At 40.2% G+C, this 18,104-nt stretch overlaps 1 protein-coding gene across 6 annotated transcripts in view; it reads left to right on the plus strand.

Annotated features, from left to right (window-relative positions):
- Window positions 1-6,168: 6,168 nt before the first annotated feature.
- The window catches only part of RB195_013995 (uncharacterized protein), a gene marked incomplete at both ends in the record, with an annotated part of 63,719 nt that continues 51,783 nt past the window's right edge, over window positions 6,169-18,104 (plus strand). For all 6 annotated transcript variants that reach the window (XM_064204067.1, XM_064204066.1, XM_064204064.1 and 3 more), the window contains 10 exons: window positions 6,169-6,231; window positions 6,338-6,481; window positions 7,045-7,167; window positions 11,460-11,570; window positions 11,681-11,773; window positions 11,863-11,962; window positions 12,015-12,159; window positions 13,558-13,645; window positions 14,327-14,413; window positions 14,511-14,669. In XM_064204067.1, coding sequence (XP_064059943.1) covers window positions 6,169-6,231; window positions 6,338-6,481; window positions 7,045-7,167; window positions 11,460-11,570; window positions 11,681-11,773; window positions 11,863-11,962; window positions 12,015-12,159; window positions 13,558-13,645; window positions 14,327-14,413; window positions 14,511-14,669 — 1,113 coding nt within the window. The remainder of the gene's footprint in view (window positions 6,232-6,337; window positions 6,482-7,044; window positions 7,168-11,459; window positions 11,571-11,680; window positions 11,774-11,862; window positions 11,963-12,014; window positions 12,160-13,557; window positions 13,646-14,326; window positions 14,414-14,510; window positions 14,670-18,104) is intronic.

Raw genomic sequence — 18,104 nt, forward strand, 5'->3', positions numbered from 1 at the left:
AACATTTTTCGTATTTTACACTTTTGTTGGGTTCAAAAGTGGTGTAGCAGCGATCGCTCCGTTGCCTCTGACTCAGACTAATACCCCACAAAATAACCACAAACGTTGGTGAGTGTGTAGCAGAACAAAAACGATAGCCACAGCTATTAATCTTCTATTTGTTTATATCTCAGATAGGTATCCATTAAAGGAATTGGAAGAGAATCAGCACACTTCGTGGAACTTTACTTGTTTTTTGCTGTCCATTTTACAAATTCCTTTCTTTGTTACCGTTGCTACCATCGGTTCAACTACATAATTTGTTCCTAACTTTTTCACCTAGGACTCGGAAAAGGATTTCATGAGTCTATGCGGTTAAGGTAAAGCTATACGGGCGCATGGGTGCATGAGCGTGTGCAAGCGAAATATTGGAATACAGCAATGATAGAACCTCCACTCCCCTCCCATCTAACCAATTCTTGAGTTTCTAGTCTACGATAGTTTACGATAGGATAGATGATATGAGTCTTGATACCTATTTGCAAGAATGTGTTTCTTTATCTATAGGAGTGCAAAATTATATATAACCAAATACTGCTTGTCTTCAAATCAAGTAGGGTGCGCAGAATGGAATTACGTAGGTTACAAGCCTTCATGCTTGATTAAGAATCACTACTAACCGCATTCGCGTAGCTTCCTGGCTGACCTCTTGCGGAGCATCTGACCATAGATATAACATTACAGCAGTGAAGCCGCCTGCGAGTGTGTGTTGAAGTTGCTCCCAGCCTCATTCTTTATTTTTTCCCTTTTTGCTTGCTTACTGCGCACCCAGTTTATGCTTTACAGTGAAATGGCACATTGTTATCTATTTTTCGTTTTCTGTTCTCTACTATTTAATGACCTGATTATGGATCAGTCCACATGAAGGGAAAATATATGTGCACCATGTACCTCCAAAAATTGTGGTGTGTTTAGATTTAAAATGTCACTAAACTGAGCTGTTCTAAACGTCCGAAATTCCTAAGACTTGTATCATATGCAGATCAGCCCCTAGAGCAGTTGTCGTTACTGCATCGCTCGATCGTGTGCGTGGCTGAACGTTTTTCGATTGATGACTTATGTATGTGTGTTGCCGCCAAGCATATATCCAAGCTGTTTGCGGACTTCATAAACATTCATTTTAATGCCAAATTCTCTGATGCCGATCCTTTACTCAGTTAATACTGTGTGTGTTTGTGCTCGAGGACGTCTTTTACACTGAGGGCATACGGGACTCCTGCGTCGATTTCCTGAGAACATCCACCACCTACACCGCGCTTGCCACATTAAACCATTTTCTGTTTTTACACAATTCGTTTCAAACACTTATTTTCCACTCAATTTTTCACTTCTTTCATTATTAGAAGTATACGAGGGCACATGTTTCCTTAACGATCGAGCACAACGAATTCGCCGTCGAAAATTATGAGTTACTGGATTTTCTAAATACTCATTAAAAACAACGTTGTATATCTCGTAGTTTCCCTTGTTTATATTGGAGTATCCTATTCCTAGTCTTTCGTGTGTTAAACTGCTTCGCTTCGTTGTTGAGGAGTCTTTTTTGTTGCTCTCCACCCTGTAGAGAGCGAGTTGAAGTAGAGTGATTCGTCCACAATTATCTGCAACCTTTTATATAAGAAGTGTCGCTACCGTATGAGTATTGATATAGATTTTTTTACGAACCCTTATGACACCTCTGAAATATAACCTCACAAAATCATCTATGCGTTGCCTCAACTCTAACTTGATTTCATTTAATTTTGATTTTAGCTCCATTGAGCGAGATACAGACAAGTGCAAAACTCAGCTACTGCCAGACTCTTCGTTGGAAGAAATTGCCACTGTCGTACTTGCGAAGCTCTAACTGCTCTCTCATCAATAGGCGAGGCTGTAGTGTAACGATGTATGCCGCAGGCTCTGGGTCAATCTATAGAGCAGGCGCTGAACACTGAACAAACAGTAGTACACAAACTGCAAAATGTCTTATTTGCTGGAATGATCAGTTATTTTCTAGGCAAATGTCCTCAATTCTTGTATTTTCCTAACTACTGTCCTTGTACCATGCGAGTTGAAGCTAGATTTCAGACGGCAAAATCAAACCAGTTAGCTATTCATTTGAGAAGAAATGTGAAGTGATTTAAATATGAAAAGTGCTAACTACAAATGTCTGTCCACTTTGGAGAAAAATTATAAAATGTGTTGAAGTTTTCATACGTGACACGTTTAGAAATTCGAAAATATTCAAAGCAGGCAACGGGCAATTACTGTATTTTTTTTCTGGTTTTGAACACCTTAAGAATGCAGGAGAGTGCGAGGAAGCTCTTTGGATGAATGGTGCAGGATTGCCTTCCAAAATTACTATTGCATGGGAAACTAGTTGTACGCACAAGATTCCAGAAAATTAAAGAAAATTGATGATGGGGTTAGGGAAGATAACAAGCGTAGCAACCCATTCAAGTTAAACCAATAGAAGTTTGAATAAAATTCTTTTGCAACGATGTTGGTTGACTGAGATTAGTATCCTAATGGATATTTTCAATCTATCAGGTAATATTCTAATTCTTTTAGAATACTGCGTAATTCGCATGGTATTATTCGAGTACTGTTTGTAGGCACAGTTTGGTTGCTTCAGAGAAATGAGAGAAAACGAGTTGTTTGCGGTCACTATACGACCATATCAATTTCATTAGCTAATCAGGCTACACTATGATATCCTCGAACTGTGCCTTGGCCCGTACGGGTGCGCGTGAAGAGGGTTACGGCGGATTTTCATTCATCCCCCGATCATGCCTCGGCAGAACAATTACCGATTACCGTATCCAAAAGAGATCCAACTTTGTTGCTACCTGAATAACTGAGTCTAGTTACCTACCGCTAATTACTGCTCAATACGCTGCTTCATCTGCTAGGATATAATTCAAGAGCTATTATATTATTGTAGAGAATCAGACAGACGCACTGGGATTTTGGTGTGATCTTAAGGTTGGAAACTCACCAGAACGGAGAGAAATATTTAAATGAAAGAGGAGAAAAAGGCGCATCTAATAACTTTTAATTACTTATATGAAGATTTTCGCCGGAAACAAGAAACATTCCAGTTTTCAAAAGTAACGGGAATGAGGATTATCGTTGTCCTGTAAGTCCCAACCTTTTTGTAGCCTATTTTATTTTCGGACAGAGGGAACTTCTTTATCTCTGATCTCTTGGAAGAAAACGAGTTCATTTGATAAGATTTCTAGACTCTTGAAGGTAATATCCAGATGAACTCGCTCCCGTCCTCTTATTAGAACACCGCTCAAATTGTCATTCACTTTAAACTACATTGTTCTTTAACTTATTCGATAATTTCGATAACTCACACCACTTTTCTTTACATATTTCTTATAATTGAGTAATTTGTTTTTCTATGGCCGGAAGAACATCTAGGAGGATTGCCTGCGTCTCTATCAATGACTGGAGCGTGACCTGGTCGAGGGATGTTGCTTATCCTCAGACATATTCTCTGGAGACGTAATAATGTCTCGGAAGCATTCGCGGAGAATCCGGGACCCTCTTTACCGTTCCACGGACTTTACTTACTGTTGCAGATCCCAATCTCTGAACTTCCCAATAACGCTGCTTTTAAGAGGAACTCCTGCTACTACCCAGATTGCTATCTTCTATTCATCTCTATAGTGATCACAATCCAATCCTTTATTTTTTGTGCGCGTTCAAAATGAGAAAGGTAGAACAGAAGCGCAGGATTTTGGGAAACACAGAGTTGCCTATGTCTATTCTTTCTTTTTTATAGGTGATCCGAGGGTACTGAAAAATATAGCACTCATTAAAAGTTCGCCATAAATCATTCGCCAAGCATGCCAGCAAGTAGTTTATCGGCACCTCGAAAATTCCTGAGAGCTGTTGCGGATGATCTTCTCTTGGCGGTGAGGAACGTACCATCGATTCTCTCCCATTGTGAGGAGACCAAGTAGATTCCTGGTTTTCTGCGCGAAGATTACTGTCAGAACACTATTTCGTGTACCGCGCTGCAAGCTGACCAGGAGGCGGAGCGTTTACAATCAAACTCCCGTCTATATGAGTCATTCAGTTTTCGCTTAACTGGTTGCCTCGAATGAACCCATCGGGTTAGCTCCGCATTATTCTGCTATGCCGTGAATTTTTCAGCTTACTAAACCTTCTCCAAGCTACAGCGTCTTAATTTGTGATGCGCATACCTGAGCCATGAATGACCAATGTCTGACCTCTTTGAGAGGTTCTTCCACGTTCTTCCTCAACTGGTTATTTGAATGCCGATGAGAGAACAGTTGTGAATAAAGCCCCAGTAAATTTAGTTCAGCCGTAGTTCTACTAAAATGCTTTTCTTGGTACCTTTTCCCTTATAAGATTAGCAAGAGGTAAACCAACTCAAAGTATAAGGAAGAGAAGATTCGAATTCCACTGAACGCTTGTGCTGTAAAGTGACAGACAACGCTTTTCCTCTGAAATTAAATCATTTGTGGAAACAAGATCACTTTTAATATTTTCCTCTTCTACTAGCATTACTTTTACTACTACTTACATGAAAAGTATAAAAAAACAGTATAAAAGTAAAAGACAACAATTCTAACGGTAGGAGGAGGAGACAGAAAAACAGGAAGACATGACAATATAAATAAATATAAATAATAAATAAATATCTAATATGAGAAAAAGTTTGTTCTCGAATTTTCTGAAAGAGAGCGAGGAGCAAATTAATGCGGCCTGGATGCCTGGATTTTCATTGGTGTAACAAGGAACTAAGGAAAAGTTGAATCCGTTAATAAAAACCTATCAAAATAAATTAAAACATCGAACAATAATATTGTAACAAGGAACTAAATGAGTATAAATCGAATTTTATGTTTTCTTGCACCGGTAGTCACGGTAGATAGAAAAGATCCAAAGATGTGTTAATAGATCCGAGCCAGTCTGTCTCTGGAGTATTTCCTTATATTTTCATTCATCTTAGAAGGAATATCCCATCTAGATGACCTCGACATTGCTGAATGTATGCGAGTCCTCGTAGCATGTGAGTAAGAGTGGTATTTTTACGTGAGTAATTGAGAATTTAGCTTATAAGAAGTTACTCTTGACTTCGATGCTTTGAAACCGCCCCAAACTACAAACTACGAAGTCTTTCGTATCCTTGGGGTCGATATGTTAGTGCAAGACTTGTCTGGGAGGATAAAAACAGTGCCTAGATACATTTGCTGAACCCCCACAAAGCACAGTTTAGACCAGCCGCGTGCTCGGGGACCTCAGACGAGTGTGAATGGAAGCGAACAAATTGGCACATCTCAAGCGAAATGATCAAGGCCAGACCTTTTGTCCTTTACCTTCTACCGAAAATTTAAAATTCCACCAATCTCAGCATATTTCATCTGACACAGAATAAATACCACATCTGCTTGCTTGCACAATACTTTACAGCTGTGATCACCACCCACCCAGACTTTGTCAGTGCACTTTACACCAGTGCTGAACTCATTTCTAACTTGACTAATCTGCTGAGCGACACTGCCCAATTTTTCGCTGTGAAAGCTTTGTTCATATAAAAGCATTTGATATGCGCTGAGATCGTTTTCAATTTGAAAATATGTTCTACGTTTTCACAAGCTGCAACTAAGCGAATTCTGCAAACAGTAAATATTTCGTTTCATCGAATTTTCGCGGGTGGCTCACTGCATGATTCATGGAACATGGAGTGCAATTATTTGTGAGAATTACTTCCCAACTATTTGATTGTTCACTTGCCGCGTGTGGTATAGTAGTGCTGGTTTCCATTGTGATTTTCGTTTTCGGATGATCTCATGCTATGAATTTCGTTCATTGCTGATTGGCTCTAAGCAGGGTGCCCGAAATTCCATGCTCAGTGGATAGAAAAATTGGATTTATTGGTTGTTGCAGTTACAAAGCTGTTCATATTTATTCTCAGATCCTCTGACTAAAGCCTTTACAACAGCTTGCTCATACCTTGCTACTGATTACGAGTCAGCTCAGTTAATCTCTCATTTATAATCGTTTATTTATTCGCTGATCCCACCGCTACTTTCTCGTATGAACGGAGGAGCTCTATCGATTTTAGCGTAGCGGTGGACAAAACCTCGCATTCCTCGAGGAGTGTAATCCATTATGGAGGGTACACCACAGGCAAGTGCCAATGAGAATCCTGTACCGAAGGAAAGAACACATCAGGTAGGCAGATGTGATGAAGACAACTGGACAGAATTTCCCCGTAGCTGGGTCTACTATTTTCTGAACAACGAGTACCTTAAATCTTGTTTGACCAGTATTTTCTAAGATACGACTGGTACAGTCGAACGGCGCAGTGAACGAGAACGGAGTGTCTGCGACGAGGGATGAGGGGGATGTCTCGACCACAACGCTCTCGACGATCGCAGTTCGAGCTGGAGATCACGCATCGATAGTTGTAGCACTGCTGAAGGTATAATTTTAAAATATACCAAGAATTTGGTAACATCCCGAAACGTCGATAATTTTGAATGACGTCTCGTTATTGAAACCAGTTTCCAGTGAACATCTGGTATTTTCTGAAAATCCAGGAAAAACGAAAATAGTGAAAGGGAGGAGCAGAAAGTTCTACATACGTAGGTGAAAAAGGGCCTATATCAGATGTAGAAACGAAAATATGTAACGAAGTAAAAGAATAATAAATTTTGGAACATGGAAAATTAGATTAGAATTAGATTCCTCTTTTTTCTCTTTTTCCTTTTTTCAAAATTAATCATTTTTTTGGTTTTCATTTCTGATAACTTGGATTTTTTGCAAGAAAATTGGTTAACTCATGCGTCAACAATTTTTGTTTGCAAAAATAATGAGTTATCACAAATCTTGTATACCCAGCTTAGTAGTTCGGAATGCAGTAACTTCATTTACATAGAAGATACATTCAATCACATAATTCTAAGCAAAAAAAGCGATTTTCTTCAAATCTTGATGAGAAGCAAAGAATCGTACTCTTTGAGACCTAAAAATGACTCTTTCAAGTCCGTGGGTTTCATACAACTGCGAATTGACGAAATGAAACCTAGTCTTCTTGCTATTGGAGGATCAAGTGAAGAAGCAGCATCGTTGCTTCACATTCATGAAGACCTCATGGCTCGATTGAAGGTACCGTTATTCTCTTTGCTTTTGTTGCTAAGTGTATTCATGCCTTACAATATATTTAAATTGTTATTTTATTATGAAACTTCAAGAAGTGCCCCACATCTACAATCTTTAACTCTACTGATTCAATAAGAAAAAAAAACATAATAAAAGAGCAGATGATCATAAAAGGAGTTGCGCATCTTCTTTTCTGGCTTTTGTCCTAACTTCCATTATCTATTGCTTAACTTGCACCTGAAAGTGGTGAGCTATTTAAGGATAGGGATAAAGTCGCAGGCGTATCGGTCCACTTGGGATGCGCCAACGCGTTTTACTGGAATTCGTAATCGTTGAGGTTTTTTGGAATGCGTGTTGGCCTATACAATGACTTGCGGGGGCCAGCCGATGATCATGTCAGTGTTTTTATTCTCCCAGACAAGTCTGGTACCAATTTATCGACCCCGGAGGGATGAAAGGCTTGGTGAGCGCTAGGGCGGGAGAACTTCGAGGGCTAAAATTGGTGAGCTGTTTTGCCAGGTCTAAATATGAACAACTCAGCTTAGTAGTCATGGAGATCGCAGCAGTAGTGATTGGAGACGAACGTGACTCAGTGATTTCTTCGTCAGTGTCGAACTCCACAAAATGCATCGGCGCCTACCCATGCAGGCGTAAGCGCCGCTGTTGGGAATCTTCTGCGGAGCAATAAGGGCCCTCACTGGGAAATACCATTCGGGACCCGGGAACAGATGGCGAAAGAGTGCAGCAGATCTTTTCCTAATATTCTTCGAGTTCCTCTCCTTTGATCATCGAAGCAGACCCTCTGCCAAACACCGCCGATGCAACTACGGTACCGCAGGTACTTTTATACCAATCCGACGTTCCTTGGATCATTTTGTCGTAGCTCTTTGTCATGTGAAATGGCACTTCAAAACTGAAGTCTCCCCTGATTATAAGAAGACAGTATGGGAGCAGCGCACGCATACCGTCCAGTCAGAAGTTTGCCTTCTTTGAGCTGTGTTCAATTGCTCGCCCTGCAATCACCAGCAAGGCGTGAGCCATGCTAACCCCATCAACCCCCTCACCAGACACCAGCTATTAGTTTCTTCAAAGTTATGTGCTTACAGCCACCAGCCAAAAGAAAAAAAAACCGCTCCGCCTTCTAGATCGCTTAGGCAGTTGTCACAATTTCGCCGTGCAGGACTAGGATGAGGGACGCTCCGCGCCTGACGGAGCGAAAAATGCGAGCGTTCGCCAGCAAACGCAAAGTTAGTTCTTGCAGCTCATGAGCTCTCCACACCATTTGACCGCAGCGCGAATGTAGCCACCATTCGTTGTCGCGCACCAATACGAACCCGTCAGTGTGGATCGAAGCGGGTGACTGCTCGCCCAAATCCAAGCAGCGTCTGAAGTGGACTAAAAAGGTGTTTAAAGGTGCATTGATGCACCATAAAATCGTCTTGACCAGACAGTAACTCGGCATGTGTTGTCAAAGCATATCTTTCACACTGGCATGAATTGCGCTGCCTGTTCAAAGACATTAGAAAGACTAGTAATGAACTTTCCAATCTGTATTTGTAGAAGATAAACAAGTAAATTTTGAATGTGCTTTTGAAAAATATGTCCACGAACTACATGAGTAATTCTTTTGATATTTAATCCCACCAGAAGGATTCCGCTTTTCCTGTTCAACGAAAAGAATAAAATCCAAAGAATTAAATCCTTTCTACTCTTTCTTTCTCTTCCACTTGCAACACCTCGTCTGCTAGCTTCATAATCGCGAAATGTCCGAAGAGAGTTCATGGAAACGAACAGACCAACAGAAGAGAAAGCGAGGGTTTCTGGAACAAAGTTTTAATCAAACCCTTTTGGTGAAAGAAGCATGAACACTCTTTTTTTTAATGGACTTAGGGGCATGACCCTCTGTGTAGATATAGTTCCATTTCGGTGTAGTTGAATAATTTGTCTGGAGTAGTTATGTTTGCTCTTTTCTAAAAATAGATGGATTGGAAAAGAGAATCACGAAATTCCTGCCAAGTTTAAGACAACGTGCTAGCTCAGCAATTATGAGAATCTCACAAATTTGCATCTGACTGCCATTCTCCTTCGTCAAATAACTAATTATTGTAATGCTCGTTCAATAAAGAAAAATAATGGCCTCAACTACCGACCGACAGTGAATCACAAGAAAGACAGTCCTATTTTGTGTTATGTTGGCTGTTAAGTAATAAGACGCCACATCTATGCTTTTTTTCGAGGAAGACGTGTTGTAGTAACAAGACATTTGGAATGATTAATACGAGCGAAGGGTAGTTATAGCTTCGCTACACAGTGTTTCAGGAATAACAAAATTATGTGCATAAGAATAAAGCTAACGACACCCTTCTCTAGTCAATTTCTTGAAAAAAGTATTTTTTTCGCAATTTTCCATTCCTTAGGAGGAAATTCCGAAAATCCGGGATCTCTTCACCAAGAGGTTGCAGACAGAACTTGAGTAATAATTATCACACTATAAAGCGCCACTTCTCCACTAATCCAAGAATTTTCACAGAATTTTCAGAATTTTTGAGGTCACTCATAGTCAACATTCATAGTCAACACGACGTAGGGTTTGCAGAATGTTGACTATGAGTGACCTCAAAAATTCTGAAAATCCTGTGAAAATTCTTGGATCTTGGATCGTGTTAAGAGATAATATATCCTATTTCTTAGTTGTTGGAAACTTTTTTAAAAGCAACGCTGTCGGAAATTTTGTAATTTCGTGAGAGGGCGAAATCATTTTGTCCTACATACGTGCTTTTGCGAACGTCGGGCATAATGACAGCTCTGAGTGCTCCTGACATCTGAAATTCGGGGAATTGTAAATGGGTTTGCAATGCGGCATTTGTAAACTACACATTCATTTCCATTGTATGAGGGAGAGATTCTTAGCTCAAAAGTTTCAAAAGCTTCTTGTGAGTCAAAAATAAAATGGAATCATGTTTTTGTAGAAGAGATGAACTATAATCCGTTCATATGACCGTTATCAGAGCTATAGTTCATTTACTTTCGAAATAAGCTAGAACTGAACCAACTAGACAAATAGAGGTGTCACAATATGAGTGGGAATAAGGGATAGAATGGCTGGTTGATGAATTAGTGCATCCTAGAAGCACTGATCGATCCTTTTGAAATACATCAACTCCTCGTCGACTTCGTCTTCATTTCAGAGTTGCTTAGGATTGTTAAAGGCATCACCCCACGAATCTGAGGTGGTACGGATTTCACGTGGAGTATTCGTACAGAATCGTAGATTACGGAGAGAAACATGACTCCGTCCATTTCTTCCTGATTGCCGTAAAAACGGCTCGGAAGATACGACTTCGAGCGTTCCGGCGCGCTATTTTCTACAAGGAGTTCAATCGGAGCGCGCCAGCCTTGTGGACGCGCCTCATCTTCCGGGCCGTTTTTTACGGCAATTAGGAAGAAATGGACAGAATCAGCCCCCTCTCCATAATCTACTATCCCGTATAAGAATACTCCACCTGAAATTCGTACCACCTCGGATTCGTGGGGTAATGTCTTTAAAGGCGGTATGCCACGAATCTGATGTGGCGGGGAAATTGGCGGGAAAAACTAGAGAGAAAAGCTGAGGTTGTAGATAGCAGGATCCGGGGTTGTTCTGCCCATCCCTAATTGGGATGAGCGGAACCACCCCGGATCCTTCAAATATCGTAAAAAAACTGTATTGGAACCTTTTTAGTTCCTACGAAGTACTTTAGAACGCTCCTCTACGTACACGTTCTGATCTTCTCAGCAGCCTTTTTATTAGCTTCACTTGAATAGGTTGGTAAGAAGATATCACTGATCTTCGACCCCTCGCGCTTAGATGCGGCACCTGCACAGGGGTGCGTCTCCCACGCCCTTTGATGAGATGAGCGGAACCACCTCGGATCCCAAAATCTACAACCCCTTTCTAGATGGATTCCCTTAGATTCTCTCAGCACGTCAAATTCGTGTGTGCTGCCTTTAAACACGTACGCAGCTCTCAGTTATTCTCACGCGTCACATCAAGTAAGAAGAAAAGAAGCATAAAGAAATGTAGGGAAGATGAGAGCAGCCGGTAACCCAGTTAATGACGGTCACTTGCTTAGTTCTAGTTTAGTCTTGCTTAGTCTTTCAGTATTCAATGAGAACCTATGTTCATAAACAAACTAGATGGGATCAAACTACCATCATACATAATTATTGTATCACGGAGATATAATTTAAAATATATATGAATTTTCATGTTTCAAGACGAATCCGCAAAGTTATCTTCCCAATTTGAAACATTTTAGGACAAAGAGGACCAAGTAACAGCGCTGTTAACGCGAGCGGAAAATCTGAGCTCTGAAAAGGAAGCCAAGGAAGCTGTAGTCTACGATGACATGGCAAAGTGCTTAAAAGAGGTAGTCTTTGTTTCTGACAGTGAAAGCGCTGAAGCTGGCAGATGCATCAAAGTGATGGGTCATAGCGGTGCTTGCTATGTGTGCGTTTCTATCGTATTTTCTTCTGCTAGGCTTGGCATGGGCTCAACAAGCAACTTTTGCTACGAGGTTATCTTCTCAGGGATACGGTGTCTTTCTATAAGTTGGCAAGACGTCATGAACAGGTGAGTAGGTTTCAGTTTTTAGATCGAACGGGTAAACCAAAGAGGCAGAACGTTTTTGCAAATAAACAAATAAAGCGAAGTGTATCCAGCTTCTCAACACGGTCTCCGAAGCGTTAAAGAAAATTATGGCAAGAGAGAACGGAGTAGACACCGCATTAGCTGCAAGGAAGATTGAACAAAACGTCAACGGTATTTAGGAGACTTGTTCCGAGACTGTGACAGATTCAAAATACTGTTGCAGAACTGATTGAAACCACAGCACAAGCTGTAGATACTGGTTCATCCGTGATCTCTCAAATTCGGACGCTCGGTCAGCTGAGCGACGATCCAGAACGAGCTCAGGAAATCCTCGCATCTTGTGTGCTTATTGAGAAAGTGATGCTCAGGTGAACTAGAGAGTTTATGGTAGTAAGTCTTTATATTTCCACATACAAGAAGACTCACGGAGAGTATTAGCTTGTCCTCACGGTTCTCTTAAACGAATGATGTGCGCTATATTCTATGCATTTTTCTTCATGTGGTATGGAACTCTGTTTGCAAATATCACAGCAAAACCATGAAAAATCGCGTATAAAAAGTCAAACCAATTAGCTAAGCTGCAATGGAACCTCTTCCATGGTTCTTTTGAAAAACATTCTTTTGAAAAATGAGAGCGCAGAAAGTGGATTTCACTACTCCTACAGGAGGTAAAGAGCAGAGAACTGCTTTCTTGTCAGTTTTATCTGTTAATCTCTCTCAGTTAATGCGTTTTCATTTCGACGATCCTGGAAATGCAAGGAATTGGTCATTAAAGTTACGTTGGTCTCTTGTATTTGTTATGTCTCAGATTCATTGATTCTCGTGCTATTTCTGCCATTTTTGAAAACTACGTCCCGCAGCTACCCATCACCAATGAGAACGAGCATCGAAATTTCCAAGAGTTGGCACAATGGCGCCTTTAATGAATCCTTTTACCATCTTCATCACAAAATAATTAATACAACGCTCTAATCCAATTAAATGAGACATAACCAACCATGGGAAATCTCGAGATATGTAGTATCCTGTGTCCTATATCTGGAATAGTTCCGTATGATTACTTCGGCTGTAGAAGTCATTTCTAGGAACAGAAAAAAGACCTGTGAGATCGATATTTCAAGTAAAACGGTCACAATTTTTGCTAACAGCATCTCTAATAATCTGCTTCCGAAAGCTTTCAAAAAAACTGATTCTGTGAATTTTCAAATTATAAAATGGAAAGCACTAACACTACTGATAATAATATATAATATAAAAGAACTAATACCGATGTGATATAATATTGTACTTGTGTGTCCTTTTCTTCACTGGGGTAGATTTTCTTATCTGTGCATACATTTATACATTTTTTATTGATTTCTTTTTGCTCCTCCCATAAAAGCAGCAGCGCATCTAAATTTCGCAATGTAATTCTTTCATCGAAAAAGTTGTAAATTTGTGAAAAAAATTGTCCTTAACTGTAACTTGTAAAGTTTCAGTTAACGCACAACTCAGCTAGAAATTTTTTGACAGTTAGAAATTTTTTGCTTCATCCAGTCAAATCTCTTAAATTAACGCAAAATGTCAATCCATGCTGTACAAATTACCAACCCAAAAATTATAGTTAAAACTAAAATTATAATAACTAAGGTTAATTAAAATTATAATTACAATAAAACTATAGTTTCTGTGGTCTCCAGATCTTGCTTCATTCTGTTTGTCAGCGTTTATTTGTATTTATACTGCACTTTAGTCCGTTTCTGACATGTATACCAAATGCTGTTTAGAATTGCTTCGGAATGGGAGCGAGTAGAAGCGACGTGGAAGTCTGAGAAGTCGAAAATCGTCATTATTGAGAACGTGGATGAGCTACTTGTAAGCACTTTTCTCATTTGGATGGGGGTCTCCTTATAAAATATTCATAGTAAAAATCTTAGCGCGAATAGATCGAGAAAGCTACCAGTTTGGGCCTTGTTGAGATACAAGTTTGAAAGAATTTTATTTTTTTTATTACCTATCTAAAATTTCTCTTGAAAAGTATGCGTTGCCGTTTTGATCACACTGTCGAGTGATGTCGAACCTTGTATTTTGGGTAAAAAAGAAGAAATGGTTTAGGAATATGAGGAGGCGTGAAAGCATGTAGTGTAAAAAACCTTTATATCAATAATGCACAATTTTTCTGCGTAATTCTGTAGCCAAATAAAACCTAACATTCATTACGGGCTTTATTCCGCAGAGCTGCTGCAAAATTTTGTCGCTTCGTAAAATATGAAAATTTAAGGTGATGAGAAGTAACTAGAGGCTAAAACGAAGAAGTGAAGTATGCAGGACTATATCAGAAAGGTCAACGTACCAATTTAATCAATTGAAAAAAATATTTTCGCAACTGAGGAGACTACGCTTCTTAGCCGGAAAAACCGGTTACCCTGTTTTCTTTTGTTTCACTTTTTTTTTAGCTGGAATTCTTTGTTCAGCATGTCGAAATGGCAAATTTGACTTCAGTTTATTTGTTTTAGTTCATGAATTTGAGAATAATTCAGAGGTGAACTTTTGTAGGTCATTGAGGACTGGCTTTCCCATGCCGAGCGACGCGTTAAAGCGGTGACTGAATTGGGTTTTAAACGACTGTTGGAGGAGGGAAACGTATGTTCTTTGATGCTATCAGCTGGTGAAAACTTGCAATGCTGCGCATAGTTTTTTCTTTCTCTTTTTCTCAACATGCGAACGAAATCTTTGACAGGCGCACAAAGCTCGACTTGTGGCGCTTGGTGCAAGCGGTGCGGCCGACGGGGCTCGAATTACACATCTAAATGGTAGGATTGAAGAATTCTTGCATTATGTCAAAACGAGGATGAATCGATCGCATCGGATCCAATCGTTCTTCCAATCGGCTCAAACGGTTAGCACTGTACTTGTTGTGCTTGTTTCGTTTTTCATTGGCCTTAGCTGGCGTATGGAATGGTTTCGTGCCGTCTAACTGCTTTATTTGATTGTGATTCTGGCTTAGGTTGTGATTTCTAACTAACTGTTTGACGTTGCTGTTGCAGTTTTGTAGGAAAAAATACTGAGGAGATTTTCTCCTTGTTTTCGATCCCTCTTCCCAGATGTAGTGTGTGGATATCACGTAATAAGAGAACAAACTAGGCGACGCGACAGCTCTCATAATCATTCTACAAACGACAGAGAGCCCAATGTGAGCTCCCATTCTGTCTAGCTTGTTCACACATATGTGGATTGAAACTCAACAAATTTACATTAAAAAAATCTCCTTTCCTCGTTCCTTCTTTTTTTTGTTGCGACTCAATTTTCATCCATTCGTTCTCCCCCAGCCTTTCGATTTTACCTCACACCCACCACTCTACTTTCTCTGGTTTTTAAAATTTCTTTTCCATAACATACTTATTTATTTGGTTCTACGTACATGGAAATACATGGGTTAGAAAATCCCTTATTTGTTGTTTGTTGTAAATTTATTGTAATTTGTGTGTAGTGATCCAGTTTCGTAATTCCTGTCTATGTGTGGTCGTTTTTACTCTTGCTGTGATAATAGTGCTTGTCAGTCAATGTTCGTAACGGGATCTCATTCCGATGAATGCTAAATAAATGTGCTTTGCTACCTAACGCACATTAACTACCAGTTCTTGCTCTTGAACCTTTCCTTTTCGTTTTGAATGACAGAATTTATTGTTTATGAGCACTTTATTGCATGTCTGCTGAATTATTTTGTGAGTGGAACCTATGGAGAACCAACAGAAATCTAACCGTTGAGCCAGTGTTAAGACGTTGTGAGTATTCTGGGTCCAAAAACCTCTTCATCTGTGTGAGCTGAGGGACGGTCAAGAGGTACCTGTATGAAATGCCGCCATCCGGGAGGCTAATCAGCGTTGATGGTTGCATCACGCGACTACTGACAGCGTCGCCACAGTAGCCTGGCCACTCCTTTTGAGCTACGTTTTTCGCTTCCGCTGACGCCCCGCCCACATCGCCCTCCCCGCAATTTCAAAGAGTCTGCTGCTCTTAGGATGCGTTTTTTTTTTTTGCAGCTTTTGAAACAAACAAGAAAAGAAGGCACCTGCTGATAGAAGTTGTTTGAAACTTGTTGTTTGTTTAGATGAAGTAAAGTCATTCAAGAAGTTTACATAAGTGAAATACCGTCTAGAAATATGAATGTGGAAGCATTTATTATCCTGTTCTGAATAGTCAGATGGAAACTACCCACCCATTTTCCGAAATACAAGAGATTTGAAAAAAATGTCCCACTGATTGGTCTCATACTGAGCTCTTTTATTTTTTCGTTCTTCAGGCATTTCTTTTTGCGCATTTAAAGACATCACCCCACGAATCTGAGGTGGTACGGATTTCCGGTTTAGTATTCGTATACGGGGTTGTAGATTATGGGGAGGAGGGTGATTCCGTTCATTTCTTCCTAATTGCCGTAGAAAACGCCCCGGAAGATACGGCTTCAGGCGTTTTGGCGCACTATTTTGTACAGGGAATTCGCCTGGAGCGCGCCAGAATTGTGCGGCGCCGCATCTTCCGGGCCGTTTTTTACGGCAATTAGGAAGAAATGGACGGAAACACCCCCCTCTCCATAGTCTCCCATGCCGTATACGAATACTCCACCTGAAATCTGCACCACCTCAGATTCGTGGGGTGATGCCTTTAACTAAGTAAAACTGGCGTCCAACGCCTGGAGAGGCGCGACTTATGCCTCGCAGACATGCATTGTACCTGAAGGTGTATCCCGGAGATACAGAGTTCTCTGATCGCCACTAATACACCTAACCTGTTAGATTGATTTTACGGGGTAATAAACAGAGATGAAGCGATAAAACGTTGTAAAAGTAGAAGGGATTTTATAGAATTATACAAAGTAACGAAGACTCATCAACGTCCATTCAAGTTTTTAATTCTAATCATCCAAGCCTTCTGAGGATGAGGACAGGGATTACTTAATATTGCTCCAAATTTTGAAGTTAAAGCCGCTGTTCATATAGTTTGTATAGTTGAACTCACTTTTTCTCCTTAATTTCCGATAATATATTCTCAGATTACCATATTCGTATATCAGAACTTGCTGCATCAATTCGCTTTTCACTGCTCTCCCTTCCAAGCTCGCAGTTTTCACCGCTCCGTTGCGATGAGAACATCGCACGGTTCGAGGGCAGCAGAGAGGCGGGGTCTATGTTTTCCGAGACGGTTGTGGAGGCTGGTTAGATGGTGGAGCACCAGCCATAATTACGCGGAGGCGCGCAGCGCTGAATGCAGGTCAGCCCGTACAAGGGTGCGTACAGTTAAGCTCACACAAGAAAAGTGAAGTAAGCCATCGTTATGATTTTTCAAGGATTTAATATGAAGTACCTTTCAGAAAAGCCGAATATCAAAGATCGTTTCATTCTTTCTGATTTTGAAGTGTAGTCAATTCAAAAAACCTTGCGGTGGTGGTTAAGTACGGCAGCGTTTTATCACTACCAAAACACTCCGGTATTAGTAACTGCTCATTCCATCTGGATTGTGGAACTGTATCTTACATCTCGGAAATTCCGAATGGATTTCTTTGTTCAAAATTCTGGCTAAGCTTTGGAATTCCAAATGAATATGACTGCACAGTTCACTTTTTAAATAGTAGAGAAGTAAGCTAATAGATTTTAAAATATTTGCACACGAGTTTATCCTGCAATGCGATGGGTGTGATCGGAAGGAGGAGGGGCGAAAATGAATGGAAACGTGCTTGACTTCAGCTTTTTGTTAAAGCAGTTTACGTCTTTTTTCGTTTGCATGTAGGTTGCAGTAAATGGGTGGAGTCATTACAAACTTATTGTAAATGTGGGTTGAGTTTTCTCGACGCCCCCTCTTCGAACAACCCATGCTTTGTAGTTTTTTTGGTATGTGTACGCATGTGTTTCTCGGTAATGTGTCGTGGGCGGTTGTAAACGATTTCACTTATTTTTGCATTTCTTCGCAGTACACTCACATGTTACAACAAAATTGAAGCGTGAAATCCAGAACCTAGGAGGATGTGGTCGCCTTTGTTGCAAAAAGAGTACAAAAAGAGTTTCAAAGTACTTCCACAACATCAAGAAATTACAACGGTTCGAGTGTTAGAAGTAATCGATGCCTTCAAATTTTGGAGCACGGTTTTTCTCATTTTTTCTGAACTAAGCTTATTTGAAAGAAATCAAAAATGGGTTTGTAAAAAACAGTACATTGCCACTCCTTTCTTTCCCTCGGAAGAGACAGAAAAATGTTGAAGGACGTGCTAACGTAGTAAAGGAAATATCAAACCCATCCTCTCAGTGCTTTTTCGTGGAACAAAAATAGGCGCAGGTGCCTA

The sequence above is a fragment of the Necator americanus genome, chromosome V (assembly GCF_031761385.1).
Source record: "Necator americanus strain Aroian chromosome V, whole genome shotgun sequence".
NCBI classification, from domain to species: Eukaryota; Metazoa; Nematoda; class Chromadorea; order Rhabditida; family Ancylostomatidae; genus Necator; species Necator americanus.